Source organism: Nematolebias whitei, chromosome 20, assembly GCF_014905685.2.
Source record: "Nematolebias whitei isolate Nwh7 chromosome 20, NemWhi1, whole genome shotgun sequence".
In the NCBI taxonomy this organism is placed as follows: Eukaryota; Metazoa; Chordata; class Actinopteri; order Cyprinodontiformes; family Rivulidae; genus Nematolebias; species Nematolebias whitei.
The window spans coordinates 36,079,108-36,101,963 of record NC_056517.1 but is presented as its reverse complement, the minus strand read 5'-3'; the positions used below and the strand labels follow the sequence as shown (position 1 = coordinate 36,101,963).

At 39.9% G+C, this 22,856-nt stretch overlaps 1 protein-coding gene across 1 annotated transcript in view; it reads left to right on the top strand.

Annotated features, from left to right (window-relative positions):
* ofcc1 (orofacial cleft 1 candidate 1) overlaps positions 1-22,856 on the top strand; it is a 163,393-nt gene that overhangs the window by 20,751 nt on the left and 119,786 nt on the right. Inside the window, 4 exon segments of the mRNA XM_037694000.1 lie at positions 3,319-3,461; positions 3,694-3,808; positions 6,754-6,976; positions 14,491-14,671. Coding sequence (XP_037549928.1) covers positions 3,319-3,461; positions 3,694-3,808; positions 6,754-6,976; positions 14,491-14,671 — 662 coding nt within the window.

Here is a 22,856-nt window from a genome sequence, read left to right as displayed (position 1 = left end):
CATCTTACGGTTTTGCTCATAAATCAGCTGATTTTGAGTACTCGTAGCACGAACCAAACTTTCACACAGACTTGGCAGTTTTGCCATGGCCGAAACTGCTGCCGATGTCTTCCTCAAAAGCCGATAACATAGGAACCCGCCGATGCCAAAAAGCAGAAAACCTGCTATCATGAATCCAATGATATACACTAAATTGAGCTAAAATTTCAGCTGTCGCTTCATATAACCAACCTGAGCAAAAATGTAAATGAAGCGAAACAATTTTTTTCTTTGCACCTTTCTGTTTCTGAGCTGGATACAGGATAAAAAAAACAAAAGTAAAGAAGTTGCACCACAGCACAAACTTTATATCTGATGAGCGTTAAAACATCCCAGCCTCCATTTTCTTTGCATAATAGAAGAATAAATACATTTTCCTGTTTTGGTTCTTTTTAAAAGAGAAAATCCAGCGGATTATTTTAGATAAAATCTGTCCACATTTCATAACAACGGTCCTTAAACCTCTCAGTATGAAGGAAGCCATCCTCTGTATATAAGCAGCACTAATCTTAAACAACCCACAGATTTATTCTGGATGGTCCACATTGACCGGTGGATTAGGACTCTTTGGTTCTGTTCATTCACTGAATTGATGTGTGCAGGACAAAAGATTCAAACCTTAAAAACAAGCCTCTAAATTCAGTGTCCTTCCTGATCCCATATAGGCTCAGTGTAAGGATGGCAACTCTTTAAGGCCTTTCTGCAGCATTTTCTGCACATGTGGACACTGCCGGCACGCTGGTGGGTGTATTCACTGAGCTCAAGCTTTCTCATAATATTGTCTCCAGCTTCTATCGAACAAAAAAAGGATGGGGGTAAAAGCTGGCATGAACTGAATGCAGACCTGGGATCTGATTCTGAAAAAGGTTTATGTAAGGCATAGTAAATGCCTCGTGTCACTCTTCATTCCCTCCTCTCCTCCCTAAACTCTGAGCTGCGCTTTATAGACAAACCAGCTGTCGTTAGTCTCATTGACAGCAGTGGAAAGGCTGATCAGATTTGTTTGGGACTACTTGTTTAGCTGATTTATTTTCCCCTCTCTCTCCTCTTGCCCACACTGTAGCGTGCAGTTTTAGAAATACTTGCAGTTCCTTCTCAGAGGAAATGAGGAATTAGTGATGGTAGGAGGAGGCCAGGAGCTTATTTTTCCTTTCCTTCCTCTCTATCTCTCCGCCACTTTTTTTTCAGTCGCCATTTGCTTTGTCTGTCTGGGACGGATTAAAACAGAAACAGTAGAGTTTTGCATGTGCAGCTTGGTGGGAACCCCTTAGAAGAGTTCAGACTGCATGTCTGAATGAGATGTTTATGGTTTAATTAAAGCAAAAGCTAGATATTTTAAAGTAAAGTTCTGAACAGTTAATATCCTACCTGGTGTAGATAGCAACAACAATTGAAAACTTTAAAAGTTGCTTAGAGGTTTGTGTTCTCTCGTTAGTAATAACTCTGATTATTAAATCTTTATATTGTTGTCACATATTACAGTTATTCTAGTAGAAATATTAATCTCAGGTTACACAGGAAATGCTACAGCTAGCTGCTGCTATTTGTGCTTGCAACAATATACCTATTAGTAAAAATCCTTATGATACAAAGTTTTGTTTTTTTTGTGTTTGTTCATTTATTTATTTTAAAAAATTGCATATACCGTAAGTTAAAAAAAATATATATATTTTTATTGTGTCAACAGTTCATTTTGATTTTTGATTTTCATGGAAAAAGTAGACAGAATTGAATGAAACTTACAGAGGAAAAAATGTACATACTTCTACTGTAACTTTTAAAGCCAAAGCACTTCAAGATGGACAAAAATGTTGATATTACAGTTAATTTTTACAAATAATGCTCTAAAACTTGGTGTGGTAGTAGCTGAGAGTGATTCACTACATGTACTCTAGGCTGACATCTTGTGATGTAGATGCTACTGCAGATAACAACCGTTTCTCAACATAAAATCATTATAGTGCTACATAATAAAAGGTGGCGGGCGATATGTATTCAATGAATGCCAGGCTTTTAGATTAGTCCTTGTTTTCATCTGCTGAAAATGTAACAAACTTTTTAAGAAAAGACGTGACCTGCTAGTTCATGCCAGGGTTGTTCTAGCTTTTTTCCTTGGAATATGTTCTCAGTTATTACCACAGCTGGTTTAAGGAATATCCTTAGTAAACAGAGGAAGTGAGAAAAAGCACATCATCCTCTCACACAAACCTGACAGAAACACGAGCCGTCCAACTCAAACACACATCTGCACTGAAGGCACACGCAGAAATCCCTGTTTATGCAGGTCATAGTAGCACCAGTAAATGAATTATACAAATATCTTCAATATCTACAATCTGTGATGTTATTCTTTATATTTATGTTGAGTCACAAACGGATAACCCTCGTTTCTCAGGTGCATGCAGGATCTGCAGAGGGGCTGTGAATGGGACACACATAATTTATGCATTAGAACAAGTCCTCTGCATTTTCCATTACACCTAATAAAGGGATCAAATATTTCCACCCAGTGATGGATGAACTGGCGCATACCTCACTGTCAGTTCATTTTTTAAGCAAACACACTGTTCTCCGGGTAAAGAAGGATGCATGTGTTCACCGCTGACTGCTAACCACCTGCAACATTTTTGCTTCACGCAAAACGCCCTTAATATTATCAGTTTGATTTATGGTGGCCTTGATAAGAGTGAAATTCAGTATCTGTCATTTCATTCAACAACAGCAGTCTGAAGCTTCCCTTCAGTGCTTAGCTGTTACACAGCCTGTTTAGCAATTTGCAGAAAGGTAAAACAAACAAACAATAAAATGACATAGCATTCCTTTAAGTCAATGGTTCCGAACACTTGTCCTTGAGGAACACCATCCTGCAAGTTTAAGTTGTTTCCCAGCTTTGACACATCTGATTTAAATGAATGGATGATTAGCAGAACACGAGGAAGTAATTAAATTAAATCACTGAATCAGGTGTGTTGGAGCAAGAAAACAACTAAAACAGGCAGGATGGTGTTCCTCAAGGACCTGCGTTAGGAACCATTGTTTTAAGGAATACATGTTGCCCACCATTTTTTTTTTAAATTTTGCTCAGACCTTGTAAATTATGTCATACACAGTTTCATCAAAAATCCATTCAGTGTTTCATTTGATTATTTTACTAACAGACAGACACATGCAAAAGGAAACTCTTTCGAGTAGTTTGAAATAAAGTAAAAAACTACCAGTATGTTAGGCGCCGCTGTTCGCCTGAACTGTGGGATACTTTGTGTGTCTTTATGTCTGCAGAGTTTACCTGCTGCCTGCGACATCACCCCCTCTATGGTCTTAGTATTCCAGCTCATCAGCCGGCACAGCGGCCACATTAACTCTGTTTTAGCCTGGGGAGTATTTCCTCTGTGCGGGCCGAGCCTCAGCCCGGTGCAGGGCAGGTTAGTTCGTTAAATACCTTCTATACAATGTTGTTTTTTTATTGGAATGGGAAAAACAGACGAAAGACCAAGCTAAAGTATGTACATTATCTTAACTTGTGACAGTACATCACAACAAATGTTTCCAACAAACTGAGAGGGGGGAAAAAAGTTTTATTTACATTAACTTGTAGTTCAACCATCAAGTGTCTGGATGCACAGTGATCACAACCAGTCTGTCTCACTGACCCAGGTTCAGGACTCCACTGCTCAGGGGGGAGCCCAGCTCACAACTGGACCAGTTTAAAAAGATTGAAGCCCTCATCTCCTCCGATCTGGACCACTGGCTGTGCAACCTGTACTTTCAGGTGCGTGCTTGCTTATTGCACAAAAGTGAAAGGGCAATAATGTTTTTGTTTGTGTGTGTGTTTCTAATTTTAGCAAGAAATGCCATGAACAACTGGACACATTTCTATGAGTTGTTTAACAAGTAATCACTGCGTTGACATCTATAGCTGATTAACTTTTGGAGTCCATCAAATTCAAAATGGCTGCCAAAGCAAAGCAGTCTACGCTAACATTAAATGTCTACAGCTCTGTCAATTTTAAAGTTAGAGCAAAAAAATATGTGGTGATTGTAGCTAAACCTGATCGCCCACTTATGTTCTGAGTGCTAGCTGCCTGTACAAGATCTGTGTTTGATTGGCATTTGCTATTGCAGTCCACCCTGTCTGCCAGTTAGCAAAATATCTCATGAACCACTGGATGGATTTTAATGAAACTTTCAGGAAATAATAATTGGATGTCCCTCTAAAAATTATTGTTTGAAGCCAATCAATTTCAAGATGGCTGCCCCACCTGACTGACCTAAAATAAACTTAAATTTCACAGATGTGCTAAAAGTTGGTGTGGTTGTACCTGCAAGTCCAAGTACTACACACACAGGATATCTGTATAAAACTTTAGCATTAACTACTGTTCATCTGTTAGCAAAATATCATATGAAAGATGTATTGAACTTTATTGAAACCTTCAAAAAAGTACAATTAACTAATTGACGACAGCACAAAAACAGCTATAACGATTTAGATCAGGGCAATTCAACCAAATGGCTCAGGGGCCACAGTTACTGAAAGCTAATGGCTCAGGGGCTGGACATCCAGCAGTCATTGTCAGTAAGTATGATTGTTTTATGGTTTAAAGTCTATCTTTATTTAAAAACGAACCCTTTGCTGGGCTGAACTGAACTCCCCTTTAGGCCTGATTTGGCCCATGGGCCGTCAGTTGAATAGTTCTGATTTAGATCAACTGAAGCCGTTTCTGAAAGAGAACCAGTTTATAACTAACTCTATTATAATAATGTTGTTTTGATCAGTTTTTAGTTCTGTTTGATGAACTGTTTTAACACTGTACTGTTTTATTCTTCTTAAACTGCATTTTAAGCTGTTTATTTTTATGTTGCTGAATGCCCATCTACAGACTGACATTGCAAATTACCAGGCTATAAACTGTAGGGCTGAACGACTGTGGGAAATATACACATTGTGATTTTTTTTTACCTCAATATTGCGATTTTGATTTAATACGCAATTATTTTTCAATGTTTTCTTCTCGTATTTTCAATTAACGCAATCAATAAATCAATCTGGTTCAGCTGTTTTCAGCTCCGCTGCAACTCTGTTTCTGCGTTTCTTTTTGTAGCTCCAGTTTAGCAACTTGGCTAAAATGTGTGTGCGAGGGCATTCTGTACCACGACTTATCTATTGTGTTTATCAAAGCCATAAACCCAGGCTTGGTCACTATATCAATGGGCATCGTGTATTTCGCTATGAACTCTGTTCTAGTTATTTCCACGTGCCCTTTCGAATTATGTTCATACGGAGAAATACCTTCAAACAGTTCGGTCAGTGATCCTGTCGGCTGCTACTTTGCTGGCGTTCTATCCATGCAACTATCATAAATGGCTTTCTTTGTGGTGTTTTTTTAAGTGCTGATAAAAAATTTGTGGTGTTACCTCGAGAGGTAGCAACAGCAGCGAGGCAGGTTCTGCACATGTCGTTGTGCAGCGTCTTCTTTTTTTATAGCCAAAATAATTCCAAACAACGGACGTGCCGCCGCTCTTTGGTGCCAAACTTTCAGATGTATCAGCTTCTGTCGAGCCTGACGCCATTGTGCAACCGGTTAAAATGCAATGTTGACTTCTCCCGCTCCCTGCACTGCTTTGCTGCGCTCCGCTCACTCGCAAGTCACGTAACCAGATCACATGAGCAGGCAAATCGCAGCCTTCGCGATTAGAAAATCTCGTTTTATCATATTGCGATATCATCGCAAATGCAATTAATTGTTCAGCCCTAGTGTACTGTATGCGTTAATGCTTTACACTTATCCCTGTATAAATTAACGATAAATAAAAATAAAAAATCACATTTGATATGTTGAGAGATATTTAAGCAACGTTTCATGAAAAAATGCATCAACCGAAACAGCTGCAGCTCCATCATTTAATACCATAAATTGTATTTAGTCTAAAATTCCTGGATAAAAGCGAGTGATATGTTCAGTTTTTAATTCTGTAATTAACATCTGTGTGTGTCTGTGTAGAGCTATCATTTTTTTCTTTTAGATTCATTATTAATTCCAGGTATTTCTGTTATAGAGGAATCCATAAAGACGTTTAAATAAATGCACAGCAGTGATTTCCCCTCCGTGTCTCCCGCTCCTTTCATTGTGGAGGTTTGAAAGGCAGGATGAGGTTAGATATTTGGGTTTTCTATGATAAAAAGCATTTACAGAGAAACTGAAAACTGTCCCCAGAGAGAAAAAGCAAAAACACATCTTTACCCAATAATTCCAGATGCTTCTGAGCTGATGCATTGATTAGATTAGTAAACATCTTAATTGAATTAAAATCCAGAACAATGCTTGCTGTCTTTTTCCTTTTGCCTCTCTGTCCCTCCGACTGGAACATGCTGTTTGGATTACACTATCGTCACAATTGTCAGCAGTTGCTTTGAAACTCAGCTTTTTTTTTGTTTTGTTTTTGTCTTTGCTGATGCACAGAGCAACGCATGCAGAATGTTTCTGTGCATATGAAGTCTTTTTTAGCTTATAATGAAAATAACTAATAGTTGTCTGAATTTTGACAACACGACTCTAAGGGAGTTACACTCATGCTGTTTTCCAGGGCAGTCCAGAGTCCTTCAATATAAACTAAAACACTATTTTAAGTTGCTGGAAAAATAAAATACATGCAGATGTTTATAGGACTCATCCATAGTTTTAACAGACCTCCCGGTGGTTTGTTGTGTTTCAGGTGAAAAGGCTCCCGCCTGGAACATCTTCAGGGCCTGATCTCTTTTCTGGACCATCTGAGGTAACCCAGCCGCCACACCAGCCCCGGCGCCCGTCACAGCCACAGCTCTGTCCTCGGCCCATTCAGCTCCTGCACGCAGGCGAACCCACTGCGGTGCGTTCTCACCAGGGTTCACCTGTTCACCTGTCAGCTCATTCCGCCTGCTCTTCTTCATCTCTGCCAGGTAGGAGTTAAAACCTCCAAAATGGAGGCGAAATGTCTTCCTAATGTAAAAAAAAAAAAAAGAGTAGGGAGAGAAGAATGTAGGCTGAATGTGCGTGAGGGTAAATTAATATAAAGATAGAGCAAAGTTTACCAGAAGAACCATTACATTAACAAAAGATTACTTCCTTTTTGATATTATCTACCAAAATAAGAGATTCACTGTACAGTTAGCTTAGTAAGACCTGCACTGTCACAGGTAGCAGTGATGCTGAATGCACGTTTAAGGCCCATGAGCTAAACGAAATGTTTAAATCAACTTAGTAAACATGAAAAAGCAGCAGACCCCCAAAATTTTAATTTATAAAAGTTATTCAACAAAGTTAAGTCAGGTCATCTGGACGGTTTCTTTTTATTTTAGATGTTTCGTCCTTCATCCAAAGGATTTCATCAGTCTGAGGTGCCACCAACGAGTCCCACAAGCAGCACATTCACATAGTGGGCCAACCAGTTTGATGGTTATCGCCAACAATATGGTAAGGAAGAAGGACGAAGCGTCTCAACAAAAAAAAAAGAAACCGTCCAGATGAACTGACTTAACGTTACTGGATTTTTTACCTGGATTACTGAGCATGAACTTTGATGTTTTGAACCACTTTGGCCATGGCTGCTTCAGAGGAGTCGACAGAGAAGAGGGTGGACCCCAGGAACCATCTTGTCACCATCAAACTGGTTGGCCCACTATGTGAGTGTGCTGCTTGTGGGACTGAGTTTGTGGTGCTTCTTGAACTGATGAAGTCCTTCGGATTAAGGACGAAACGTCTCAACAAAAAAAAAGAAACCATCCAGATGACCTGTCTGAACTTTGTTGGATTTTTTACCTTGATTATTGAGCATGAACTTTGATATAAAAGTTAAATTAAAACAAACAAATCAATGAGCATGTTTTTATTATCGTCCGTTTGTTCGGCTGATTTGTTTGTGTTGTTTTTTTTTTCCAAGTAAAAATCTAATTTCTCTGTAAAATAAAAAATTGCTTTTAATTTATGTTTTTTTTTTTTGCTTGCTACTCATTGCACCTAGATATTGGCAATAAAATCAAGTGTGGTACTCCTGTGATGTGTTAGTAGATGCTTCGATAAACTATAGACTGCTCTGCAATGACATCACATCCTGTGTGTGCTCAGTCTAATCACTGTGTTGGAAGACCAGAAGACGAAGAGCGATACCGGTAAACCTTTGCACAGTTTTTAGCTGCTCAGGCTTGCAGAGATAAGAAACCACACTTGGGAACTTCTCTGTGATGAACTAAAGGAAACAAACACGGGGAATGTCTCAGTGGAGACGGCAGCGGTGAAGGACACATCTTGGTTGGACAGACCGGTCAACAACAAGCCTCAGTCACTTCAGGGAGGGTTTGGATCTTTGTGTTGGCAGTGCATTTTATGAAAAAAACATATGTAATAACAGGAATTATTGAAAACCGTGCAATAGTTTATCACATGTAACGGATACTCGTTTATATGGATTTCAATGGGAATGAGAAAATGTGTTATAGTCACAGTCATCCACTACAGGAGATCAAGAAACAAAAGATGACGTGATGAAAAATATGAAACAAGCTCACTTTATCCATAGTTGACACAACACTTTGGCTGTTACTACAATGCATAACTACAGCTATTTTTTTAGTTTTCAGCTACTTTTCCAACTTTATAACCCTGGTGAAAGACACCATCTACTTTGTATATTGGTATTCATGTAAGACAAATATTACTGGCTAGTATCTTTATTAATACTCTCCATTTCCCCCTTTCCTTTCTTTCGTTCTTGCACAGCTCATCTTTATTTAACAGTTCTGAAAAGTTTCTGGGGTGCTCTGCTTTAAACATCACACAGGCTTTTTAATTACAAATGAGTTGTGACAGGTCTGTTGGGTAGCACCCTGGCCCATTTTAAACGTGATGCCGGCTGACAGCTTGGCAGTGTTCTCCCAGCACTGAAACATGTGGAAGAAATTGGTCTTTTACATTTCACAGCTTGTCGCTTCCTCCGCTAGCTGACCTGTGACCCCCCACAGAGATTCTAACGCCCACAAGGGAAGTGTCCCCATCGAACCGACTGCCTTTCCAAAGACGCAGGAGAGGGAGAAAACAGACTTTCTATCGGGGGGACTTGTGCTCTACTTCACAAGCTCTCGCACATGCACAAGCATGAAGGGAAACGAACAGCCAGGTGAGGAGGTTGCTTAGGAAGTGAACCTGATCCGCGAGTGAAAATAACGGATCAAAAGGTGTCCAGAACAACACCTCATCTGCACCATTCTTTAAGCCGACCTGACGTCTAGGCCTCGTTTGCATACAGATCAGTTCGTGTTGCATTACCTCTGGAGTGAATTATGGCGGTCAGATGGAGAGGGATACGTCAAGGCTGAAGGGCGCGATTGGACGGACAACTTTAACTTAGCCAAAAATGGAAATCCAATTCAGGATGGAAAAGAAGGATGAATTATCCTCCCTTTCTCAGTTCTTAGTCAAACTGTGGAGTCCTCAGACGTTTCCTTCCTCTTTCTTGCCTCCATGTTTGGAGCCATGCGGAGGACACTTTCTCTCTAGATTGTACTCATTGGTCTCCAAGTCAGTGTACGGGGACCGCCTGTCACCGATACAAAACACGAAGCAGAGTTTGACAGCGAGACAGGAAGTCCGCGTTCCTGAGGGCTTAAAATAATTAATCCTCATTTAAAAAAAAAAAAAAAAGTTTTACAGAACAATCAAAGATAATACCTCTGACAAGTTGTAATCGTAGATTTAAAGGACGGCCGTGAAAGCTGTTTTGTGTAAATGTATAAATCTGTGATTGAGATGAATTATGATAATAATCTGATTTACCTCAGATGACTTGTCTAAGCATAATGAAGTGTATTTGGCTTCTGATTAGCTCGAGGCGCTTTGGGTTTAGTGACCTTTCACATTAGCTGAATGATCCAGTTACACTGGGTTTGTTTGAACCCAAATGACTAATTAGATCAGCGTCTTGTTTCTTGATCGCCCGTAGTGGATGACTATGAGCACGCATATGAAACTGTATCACTATTTCATTGTTTTTTTTAATAGTTTTTTCTTTTAACAATTTTATTTTAGTACTTTTACCCTTGAGCTCAGAAGAAAATGTCTTGGTTGGAGCGCTGCCCTGCACTTTCAGGAATCTCTCCCCTCCAGGACGCACCCAGTTATCTGATGTTCCAACCACAATGTTGCGTCAAACCTTATCGTGCTTTTTGATTTATTTCTTGGACAGACACAAAGGAAAAGAAAGGAATTAGAAAGGATCTTTGATATTAAATATTTAGTAACTTTTGAAGCAAAATAATAAATAAAACTATGTTATTTACCTATTGCTAGGCGTGATATAACTCAAAGATATGTAAAGAAAATCCATAGGTTTGCACCAACGATGCAAAACGAATGATCCAATCGAAGGACAAATGTAAAAGCAAGAATGTTAAAATAGTTACAAACAAGGACATATTATAATTCGGTCTGCTGCTGCCATTAAAATGCAGTGGATTAAAAGAAAAGCACTTTCTTGAGTGAAGCAACGCCGGATCGTTGCAGTATCGTAGCAACCTTAACACCGCATCCTGTTATGGACTCAGGGGCAATCTGTGAGTTGCTAACCTTCAATACTTCTGCAAATTTCAACCAGTCATTGGGCAATTAGGGGGCTAGGTGTGCAAGAACTGGCATCTCGCTCCAGTTCCATCACTAACATGGTGATACAAGCACTACAGAGGGACAGCCCGAAGGCTTTAATTTCTTTACTCAACCTGACTTTGTTTGTAAGCAACACTCTTATATTCCTACCCTTGAAAATATTTGTGCATATATGCAAGTTTCTGCATTGATATCTCTGCCTTTCGGTGTGTGGGTGCATTGACGCGGCGCTGGATGAGCATGTGCGCTGGTCTTAACATAGCTCAGAGCACATGGGGGATAACAAGGAGTTCATTGTTGGCCTTGGGTGCCCGGAGAGGCTGGAGTTGTGGCGGCTCCAGTGCTCTGAGTTCACGGACGTAGCCCTTAGCTGTCAGAGCTGTCGATGCTGCCTCCGCACTGATTTTGGTTCCACAGCATCTGACCACCAGCAAGTGGGGCCTGCTGTAACGAGTGTGTGCGTTTGGTGGTATGAAAGTACGCAAATCCATGGGGGAATCCAAGTCCATGGGTTTGGACAGTTGTTTTTGCTAATAGAGGCTGAAAGGTTTGTGCGTACTGTACGTAGCAGTGTGTGTATACGTGTGGAAAATACTGTCTTGTGTTGCGCTGTTCCGTCTCAGGTTATCTGCACAAGGACATGCACGCGGTTGGCTTTAATTGACTATTTGCTTAAAGTTAAACAAATAATTCTCAAAATATGTTCAAGGCATTGCTTCTGCATGTCACTTTAATACTTTAAACCTTTTAAAAGTGCAAAAATGTCCATATTAAACTAAAGAATGTTTATAATTTCTACTCATACATTTGACTGATTTCGATGCTGACACTCAGTTGAGATTGCACTTATGTAACGCCAAGAAAACGCTAGAATAAATATTTTTATCCCAAGAATAGAGCAAATATAACTTTATTACCCTTCACCCGTGAAAGCTCTAAATGTTTACCAGCAGAGTGATGGTAAATAAAAACCCATTCTTGTAAAAATCTGATTTTAGAGTCACTTTAAAACAGGGATGAGCAGACTCTTCACCCCATTTACATGTACTGCACTTTAGCTGTCAGAAAGATGTTTTATATGCGGCCTATATTTAACTTATTACTACTGATATATTTAATCCCGTGGCAAGAAAAAAATGTATATCTTTCCTGAGTTTTCCGTATGTATTATATAGATGTGATTGGTTCCATCGGGGGGAAAGTTTCACATAGTGAGATTTTTACACATCCCAAGCTAAGGTTTACTTAATTACAACCTCCAGGCAAAGCAGGAGACCCTTTTTTTTAAATTCTGTGAATGTTAATATGCTAAATAATGCAGATCCTCAACACTTCAAGCATGAGCCACACATCTGGCAGCTTACCATTTAAATTACAGCAAAAGAAGTGAGACAGATAGGGGGGAAAAGGAGGGAAAATGGAGGATGGAAAACACTTCAAATGTAATTTTACAATAAATGGAAGAAAGGGGAAATGTATTGCCACCCAACTTCATTCCTGTTTTGATATTTCATAGTTTTCAATTGCATACATTAGAGTGTCAAAAGGCTCTAATGTATGGTTCAGCTCTGGTGGAGACAGAAATTATCGAGTAGTGACAGTTAATAATGGCTCCTCTGCACAGAAAACAAATCAAAACTTTGGTGCATTTGCATCTTTCATGAAAGCAGAACAAGATGTCTTAATACTTTTGTGTGAACAAAGAAGAAGAAAGAAAACAAGACTATAAAAGATAAAGTTGGTCTAAATTCCAATCGATGAATGAGCAGATTGTGCAACAATTATTTGATTTGTTGAATAAAAAAAATCCCAAATTTTAAGTATATTTTGCATAACTTTTTTTTTTAAAGTATTTTGTATTTGCTTCAGAATGTTTTAAATCATGCAGCTCTATTTTAATTTCTCAAACCGGCTATTTCTGCACTTTTAACATGTTTTAAGCGGTGTTGTATGGATTACGATGCAAAAAATAAACATCTTTTTTTTGGTTTTGCATGCTAACTGCACATTCATTTTCTTTTCTGAGATGCAGGAAAGCATTACTCCCCAGAAGCCAGTTGTGGAAACACTGGGAAAAAGAGTGACTCATGTGTGGAGAAAGCAGAGGAAGCCATTCACTTCAAGGTAACGCTGAGATTTACCGGGACTAGTTTCAAACCCTAAACATGAGTATTCTCTGCTTTCCTGTTTCTTTTCCACCCCACTTTTTTCCAGACCCTACAGACACACGCCTCCCCGGCTTATTATCTGAGATTTGTCAAAATACATTTCACACTAACAGGTAGTTCTCAGCCTTCAAAGCCAGTTTTGATCTGCTTGACAAGCCAAAGCAGCTCAGATTCTGTGAAATCAGCAACGCCAGTCTTTTTTTCTTCTTCTCCAAATCATCTAAATATTCGCCTTTTCCTGTGCTACAGAAGACTTAAGCTAAATTAATCAAAGCTTTCATGTTACCTGCCATACTTTGAAGTGGTAATTGTAAAATTACTCTGTGCTGATCTGGCATTGCTGGTCCATCCCGGCCGCGGTGCCTCTGCGGCGGCATTTTGTTGTTTTGATGTTGTTGTTTAGGTAGTTAGACGCTGGTGAACATCAAACCTGCTTTTGTCTCTCTCTTCTCCATCCCAACAAGTTTTCCTTCCTGCTAACCTCCTTTTGTTGATGCATCAGAAGCTCTTCGGAGCGCCATTAATCAGCGACCAGCTAAAGAAACGAGTGTGTTGATATGTTTTATTTCTCCCAAACCTCCACAGACCATGTTTTCTCTTCCCCTTTCTGTCCCGTTTTTTAAAACCTGTCAAACGTTGTGGTGTTGAACCCAGTTGTCTAATGATTAAGTGGAGTGATCTCCAACCTGCCCCAGCCTGGGAGCACAAGGGATCAGATTTCAGCCCTTCAACCTGCAGTGTAGGCCTAATTAAAATGAATTTTCTCCAGGCAACCACTTTGCCCATGGGGCAGGAATCCAGCTATATACTGAACCCTCCTCTTAAGGTATTGCATTAAATTTATTGTGTGAAGACACCAGAGAACATTGTGGTTTATATATCTCCTGCGTTTCTTTTCGCTCTGCTTTCCCTCTTGCTTCTTTCTACCTTTTTATTGTGATCATCACTCTGGAATCCAAGCTTGCTTTGGCATAGATTGCCCTATGAAAACGGATAGAGCTTTTATGGGACTCTGGCCTTTTACAACTTCCTGGGTCCAGTTTATTTCAGAAGAAGAAGCAGAGTGAGAGATGGAGTGTAGGAAAGGATGAGGAAGAACAAACTGGAACTGGGAAAGGTAGAAGGAGAAAAAGAGAGGTGGCTTATTCCAACTGTGGATCTCATTAACATACATCAGTGTGTATGTCACAACTTCAAGCAGAAAGCCACTAAGCCCACCCAAGGGCAACACAGACGGGGCGAACAGGGCCAGGGAAAGCAAGCCGTTAACATGTTGGCGGCTTAACAAATACTATCTGCTCGTGAGTACCTTGGTGAAAAAAATTAAATCCCACTTCCTAACTCAGTTTGTGTTTATGACGGTGATAGTAAACGACTTGTGTGGAAGGGGGAGAAAAACTGTGCCAGCTGCTCTGATATCACATACTTAACGCCACCGTCACTGTATGCATGTTTCCCCAAATGAACTCAATTTGAAGGATGGCGTGCCGTATGCGATTTCGCCGTCATTCGTGTCTCGTGTCAATTGAGGCGCTGGTGAGATATAGGTGAAGTCCCCGAAAATGCCACACACACTGTTGGTGTCGCCGCGTGCATCCCCCAAGATAAATTCAAAGGCCCCCGTTTCCTGCTTTGATTACAAATGACATCCGTATGTGTTCTCCCTGATTTCTGTTCCTCACAGAAGAAGCCAATCAAGAAGACAAATAGCTGCGGCCCCAGCGTGAGCGGCAGAAGTGCACCGCCTCTGCAGGCACACGAGCAGATGCAAGCTTCAGTGGAAAACCTCTCCACCGAGGAGATGGAGGGCTACACATTCTTTTTACAGTAAGTGTATCTACAATGCTTGTGTTTCATATGGAACAAAAACTATTAAAAATGGAAGCAACCAGACAGATAATTACAACAAAATGTGCCCTAAACGATTTGTGAACTAGGTGGACGATTTTAAACTAAAGCCTACCTAAATCCCATTAAAATAGTTTATTGTTAGAATATAATAATGATGAGAAACAAATTCAGAGCTACTCAACCTCAATCTATCCTGAAAATAAAGTGAATTGTGACAAATTGGATCTCAACTTTTCTAACGCCCTGTTTACAGGAAAATGATTTCTGGTGAAAATGGAAGAGTTTCGTTGCGTTTGTACCGTTCATTTACACGAAAGTCGCAAATGTCTTCTCTGGCACAATTTTAGGCCGTGCTTACACGACAACATCCAATGAAAACCGACATTTTTTCCCATTTCTATTAACACATTTACACGAAAACACTCTAATTACAATCTCTGTTTACACAGCAATTGGTAGACGTGGAAAGTTGTAATTCCCTCGCCACGCCACTAGTTGGTGCTATGTTCTTTGAAACTTGAAACTCTAAGTGCGCATGTGTAACAAATACTGTTTTACCTAAAAGCCACTACAACGGTCAAGATGGCAGAGAATAAAATATTTCTATGGTCAGACGATGAGGTTCAACTGTTACCAATAGCCGTAGTTAGATTTATGAGTTAGAAGCACAAACAATATGGTATCCACCATTGTCGATAGTTTCTTCTGTGGATTGTAGGAAGCCGTTGTGTTTTGCGTCATACTGCGCATGAGCCAAGGGATTCCCTGACAGAGAATATATATATTTTTTCTGTTTACACGACATTGGACACTGGGATGTTTTTTAACCATTGCACTCTGGAACCCATTCCAAGGCCCCGTTTGCACAGAAATGATTTCTGGTGAAAATGGAAGAGTTTCGTTGCGTTTGTACTGTTAATTTACTCGAAAATCGCAAATGTTTTCTCTGACGAAGGCACAATTTGAGAACGGGTTCCAGAGTGCAATGGTTCAAAAATGTCCCTGTGTCCATTTTCATGTAAACAGACAAAATAGATATTTTCTGTCAGGGAATCCCTGGCTCATGTGCAGTATGATGCAAAACATACAATCCACAGAAGAAGAAACTATTGACAATGGCGGATACCAAAGTATTGTTTGTGCTTCTGACTCATAAATCTAACTAGGGCTGTTAGCAACAATTGAATCTCGTCGTCTGTCTATAGAAATATTTTATTCTCTGCCATCTCGACTGTTGTAGGGACATTCAGGTAGAATGGTTTTTGTTACGCATGCGCATTTAGAGTTTCAAGTTTTCAAAGAACATAGCGCCAACTAGTGGCGAGGCGAGGGAATTATGCCTTTTCCACGTCTACCATTACTGTGTAAACAGAGACAATGTGTTCATGAAAACATGTTAATAGAAATGGGGGGGAAAAAATCTGTTTTCATTGAATCGTTGTTGTGTAAACAAGGCCTAAAACTGATTAAATATGGACTGAATTTTCAGATAGTTAAAATGTTTTTAGCTTACTGTTGCATGATTTGCAACAACGACAACCAGGATGTTGCTTTATTCATTGCACCGCTTTGCTCTTTCTCCTCTCCTATGCACTAGAAAAGTATATTTGAAAAACATGGGTTTCCCTCCTCCTTTAGCATTTAATTTTAATAGAAAATAACAGAATTATGAAAACCCAACCAGTGCAAGATGGAGAGAATTTCAAACCCCAACGCTTAATTTGTCCAAAGCAACAAGGTGCCATCCAGTATGGAGCGTCAAAACAGCCTGAATAAAAAAAATTAACTGCTTGTTTCAACTAAAAAAAGTCGCAATTATTTGTTTTTGTTTGAACGCAAGCTAAATTAAGGGGAGGAGATTCCCAGATGCACGGCTACACTCGAGGGTGAGACAATCAGAGACTTTGCGTATGTGCAACCGAAACATAAAGCGAATTCTCCCTGGAGATTAAGAAGGACCCGTGTTTCCTCATTTCTGGGAGTTTGTAATTTGTAGCTGCTGGTCACATATTAAACAAGATCAGAGACTACTCCCTGACATCTTCTGAACATACTTGGGGAATTCAAATGATTGCCAAAGCATCCTGCCAACAAATATGACGACACAGGGACTATCTTAAGGGGGTGGACACACACACAAAAACAACAACCACAACACAGACTGCTCACAAAGAGACACAATTAAATGGTTTCCACAATTATTCATAGCGCAGCTTTTTACCTCTGAGCGGTAGCCGCTTGGGCAGAATGAGACGTTTCTGTCAGTTATAGGTACGAATTGTATTGAGCTGGAACTTCGGCTTTTCCCCGATGCCCTGTGAAGGTGCTGCTGCTATTGATTTCATCTTTACAAGCTCACACATTACAGTATCTTGGAGCTGAAGGCGCCTCTTCTGCCCTCTCCTCATCAGACTATTAGAAAGATACAGTGCCAGTGTTGAATTTGACAACAAAGGCAGAGAGGCGGCAGTCTCCAACTCATACGCTCACCCATCTCTCCCTCTGTGGTGTTTGATTTGCTCAGGGCTTTTCTATATCACCTGAAAACTTGCAGAGATCAAGAAAAAAGGGATTTCTTATGGATTTATCTTTTAATTTTATTTGCCATTGCGATTTTATCCCATGTCTTCTGGCCCTTTCAGAGCTTTCTCTTCCTGACTATACGTGCATCCTTGTTTATGTTTTTGTGCCTAGCGCTTATTCACCAAGTGTGCGCGCACATGTCTGCATATTCATGTGTTTTAGGTGCGAAGGGGATTCATACTGCACTGATTGAGGGATATTACTGCCATCTATTGAGCCACAAGAGGCTTAGCTCGTTGGGATTTTTATGGGGCACCCTGACACAAATGTGCAAATCAGAGGCTGATGCATAATTAAGCAAACACTCAGAAACAGGAAGATTCATTTCAGATAAGAATGACACAGATACTGAAACACAATGCATTCAGATTAAAGTCACAATAAGAAGCATTTCATTCTGCTCGCAGGATAAATTTACCGGGGTTAAGCGTGTTAATAATTTTCAAAGTACTCCAATACGTACAGTTCCTATAGGTGCCTTTGATATACATGAACCCAGTAACGTTTAAAGGTGTTTCATGTAAAAATTGATTCGTTTTTTTACTCTGAACATTGCTTTATCCATAGCAAAAACATAATGTTTTCAGGTCATCATTTGCTGTTGTTTTATACAGTTGACTTTTTGAAATTAGTTCCACGTTTGCTGCATCCAAAGTGCAACAACCAGCCTAAAAAAGAGGTAGAGGAAGCTTCACACAAGGAACCATAAAACCCATACACTATTGCTTTGTGCACTTTTCTTGCATGTATCGACAGCTCGGAGTCAGTTTTGGACAAACAAAAAGGGATACGAATATGTGTTTGGTATAATCCACCATTTTTTTAAGACGTGCTGAGATCAGCTTGGGGAACTTTTGCAAGCCTTTCTTTTTTCAATGTGTGCAACATTAAATCCCTTCATTCAGTCCAGTTGTTGTGAGTCAATCTAAACAGAAGTTTGCTAGTGTGACTTTTAACTGAATCATAAATGTCATCTGCAGAAAATAAATACATGAAAACCTGCCCCTGTTCCGTGCCTAACCTTATGCATCAGCGGTTATTGTCAACTAGCTTTGTATTGCATCTCACCAATGTCACCCAACTATTTTTTTCTTCTCTCATTTGAAGAGAGAAACCTGTTTTAATCAAAGTCATTCTCACATAGCAATTAGATCTAATTAGTCCAATTATCAAGATTCTAATTACATTAAAATATACCCCCTAAATCTCATATCAATTATAGTATGTGTGACGTGTCCTGATCTGGAGACAGGAAAAGACAACGAGTGAAGACAAAGCTCAGTGGAAGGTGCAAAAAGAGGAACATCTTCACCCTCCAGAGGACAATAGACAGCAGACTCCATTAGTCCCAAAAGTGCGTATTATAAGACTGAAAGGCCAAATGGGGATACATTTAACCTAACCTTTATTCAATTGTTTCACACGCTGAATGATAATGTCACTGATTGTGATGCTATGATTAGTTACATCCTTGTTTTCTGTCTCAGTTGGATTAGTGGTGAACCAGAAGTGGTTCTGGGTTTATCAAACATTAAGGCCTCAAAAGTTATTGGTTTAGATGCAATTTTTAATATCGTTTGGAAACACAATCACGCCCATGCTAATAAATGTGAAGCGTTGTGCACAAAAACACACACGCACACAAACAGACCTGCAGGATCTGTTGCTGTAGTGGTGCAGTATGACTCTGGGTGCACAAGCACAACACGCACACGCTGTTCTTCACTGTGAAGTTACAAGGAACACACTGACCTAATTTCCTCCCAGTTAGCTCGCCTCGTTGGGGACCAGCGTTCCTCTCCACCCGTTTCCCCCAACCGAGCCCATCCTTGCTCTCCCCCAGTCTGTGTCTCTGGCTCTGTGTCAGTCTGTGCCCTCCATCTGTTGGAGTCTAAGCAAAAAAAAAAAAAAAGATTAGCAGGAAAGTGAGCAGTCATTCTGCTCAAAGTGTCTCATCTTCTCTCTGTGTTGCTAATCGTGCATTAACCAGGGCTGTAACGAGAGGAGATACTAAAGGCTCACTGAACAAACTGATATTTTAACAATATTTTTATGAAAACAACTTTTGACACAAGTTCAACTGAATGGCAATTCTCCTTTATGCTTTTTTTTTATTCAATTCAATTCAAAAGTACTTTATTAATCCCAAATGGAAATTAAGAGTTGTCATAGCTCATCATCCTGGTTTTATTCAAGAGTTGTTATAGATACTGATAGCTGTGGGCAGGAAGGATCTTTTGCAGTGAACCTGAAGAATCTGGCCACATATACCGATCCGTCCACCTGAATCCAGCTTGCTGTCAGATCCGGCGGGCCTCTCGGGCTTCCTGCGCAGCAGGACTGCCTGAATACCATGCAGAACTCCTCTCTGAGCAATGTTCACTCCTCCCAGCAGCCTGCCGAGCTCCTTGTCACCACGGATAGACAGCTGAAGGTGCCGGGGGATGATCCCGGTCCCCTGGTTGTCACGAGGCAAGTTTAATCAGCTCCAGAATCTCCGCGGTCAGGTACTCGAGCACTGCCACCAGGTTGACTGAAATTCATCCATGGCACCTCCTTTTCAGCTCATTTGGGATTTTGGGCTGTAATTGAGGTGTTTGAGCTTTGAGATGTTAATCAGCTGCTCCTGGTTGTTAAAAAACACCTTGTTGCCATGGTTACGCATCATAACAAATGCCCAAAAGTAAAAAGGTTTCAGTAAAAAATCCTTCCAGCTGCACAGCATCTGATACCAGAGGAAACAATCATCCAAAAAAAGTGATTTACATCCAGAAAAAAAGAATAATTAAAGTTTTCAAAAGCAATTCCTCAGAATGAAAGTAACAGACCAACTCCAACATTCAATTCAATTCGATTCAGTTCAGTTCAGTTTATTTATGAAGTGCCAAGTCACAACAGAAGTCGTCTCATGGCACTGAACAGAAACACAGAAATTCTTAGCGGCGCAACTTGTACTTTCCATAAATGAGTCCTTTCCAATCAAACTCATTGTCACAAGAGACCAAAATGAAATGCCTAATCAAGAGAAGCCATTTGATCAATATTATGAAATATATAAATTAATTAATGTGCCATACTTATCAAAAGTGCAAAATTACATTTTCTCAACATATCTTAAATATCAGTCAGACCAAGCAGTTTACTGGATATTTTTAGTTAAAACTATTATTTTTATTGCTTTTTTTTTTTTTTTTCACATTTTGACTAACTAAATAGTGAATTATTCTTCATGGGAAACAATTTATACTTCAAAGTTTGGTTGACTTATCTTTTCAACGTAAACAGAATAACGTGAGGCACAAAAACTATTTACTCAGCTTCAAAGCGGACAAATCACCGTGTGAACAGGGGGCTCTTCCTCTCAACACGTAGCTGCAGAGGCTGCTAGGGAAGCTGCCTCCACAGCACAGTTGTGTTCAGTGCAGAATCTGACAAGTTTGTTTAAACTGCTGCAGCTTCAATGATCATTGAACCAAAGAAAGTACCGTACTTTTTTACCTATAAGTCGCAGTTTTTTGCATTATTTGCACGCCTTGCGACTTATACGCTGAAACGATGTATTTATGGATTTTCCTCTTTATTAGACATATTTGGACTGATGCGATGTGTACGGTGGAAAATACGTAATGAAAAAAAGGCGTTTTTGTTTTATTTTGTTGATGGACAGTTTTTAACATGAGAAGCCTTGTGAGACTTCGTGTCATGTGATGCTGTTAGCATTAATCATAAGAAACCCCTGCTTTCTGTGGAATCATTTTTTTAAATAAAGAAGAACTAAAGTATTGTGTAGAGACAGTTGGATCAGCCTGCAGTAGAATACAGAGAGGAGAAAACCACCTGCATGCCCCCTCTCTGAACCACAACTCAGAGCAAGGGTCAATCGATTCTGATGTAACTCCGGGAGAAGATGGTCACCTCTGAGTCCCCCCCTTTGCTCTCCAAGTCCAAGTCTGCTTTCCAAGCAGAAACGCTGTGTATGTGCATGGCTACGTGTATGTGTGCGTGTGAAAGCAAGGCCTCTGGCTACCTCAACTATAGTGTATGTCAGGGTTTTTTTTTTTTTTCTCTGTGGCTAGACTGGCCCTGGGTCACTTCAGGTCTCACAGACACATAAAATCAACATGCTATTTCCTTAAAGGGAAGTGAGGCTGTCAGCACCCTGGCAGGCTAATGCTGCAATAAGATTGTTAAATCTGCAGTGACACTGGTCCCATTTGTGAATGTGTTCTCCACTGGCATGTAAAGACCATGATACAAGCGGCAACAACTATAAGAACAAATGAATGATTGTGTTTGTGTATGACATTCTGAGTGAAAAGAAAGACCCTGAGTTGACACATCTTTCCCACTCCGTTGTTTTTTTTAAGCTGTAATCAATGGTTCTCCATTCCGATATAAACATTTCAAAGCAAAATGGCAAAAGTCAACAAATTATATCCCAAGAATTCTCAAAAATAGCTAATGTACTGCAGTAAAAACATGCACTAATGCACTGTGTCTTGTGCAAATACACATGAACTTTTAGAAAAACATCTCTGACGGGCAGTTTTGAAGATGAAACTGACAAGTTTTACATGTTTATGTGTTTAAAATGCTCACATTGAAGTAAATGTGTATATAGCAACATGTCATCAGCAACCATTTTAGCTCTGTAACGCCGTTTGCAGACTCTGATGTGGCATGCGCTGGAATGCTCCCACAGCTTACCCACTAACCTGTTGACCATTTCTGTAAAAAATCATATTTTTTTTGCTCCTCCCATGCACACATGCTGTAGTTCGTCTAACTCCAATAATTATTTCCTTTTTTACTCATGTTAATTCCGTCTTTATCTCACTTTTCCTGCCTGTAATTTTCTCAATCTTTCTCTCTCCGTCGTGTCTCGAGCTCTCTGGTGACAATGTCCTGCAGTTATGAGGCAAGGTCAGAGGAGTGAAATCCATTTAAATACTGATGCAACTCTCAGGAGGCCCATACTCAGCCTCCACTGCACCTCTCCCTGTACACCTCACCCAAATTGATGAAGGGATGGATCTCTGTAGCACAATTAATATTTGTCCTGCATTAACCATTTGGCATTATAGCATACAAGAGTTTATTTATTGTTTGTTCAGCTCCAGATGTTTATAGAAAAAAAAATCCAAGAAGCTATTCTTATTTTTTTAGAACTGTGGTAGCTGATCATGTTGTGAGTGCTTAGAGTGTGCCAACGTGTTTGTTGATCCCAGATGCTTCTGGATTTGAAGTGCACACCAAGGGACTTGCCATTTTCATGGTTTAATACCGTCTCATAGTTGGCAAGGAGGGGTTCAATAAAAGCACCACATGTTGCTTCATTGGACAGGTTCATAGCCCAGGTGTAAATGTAAAAAATGGGTCTTAAGAGCCACAAGTCTTACCATTCATTCATTTATACTGTTTTATATTTCATACGTGGCAACAGTACAGATCATGAAATGGACTAATAGGAGCACAATTACATTTTCCTATGACCCTTTTCTGAATAAAAGGACCTTCTTCCCAATACTTAAATAAAATGTTTGCTGGTAAGGTTTTGTATGTCTATACTGATGAATCAGGTTGT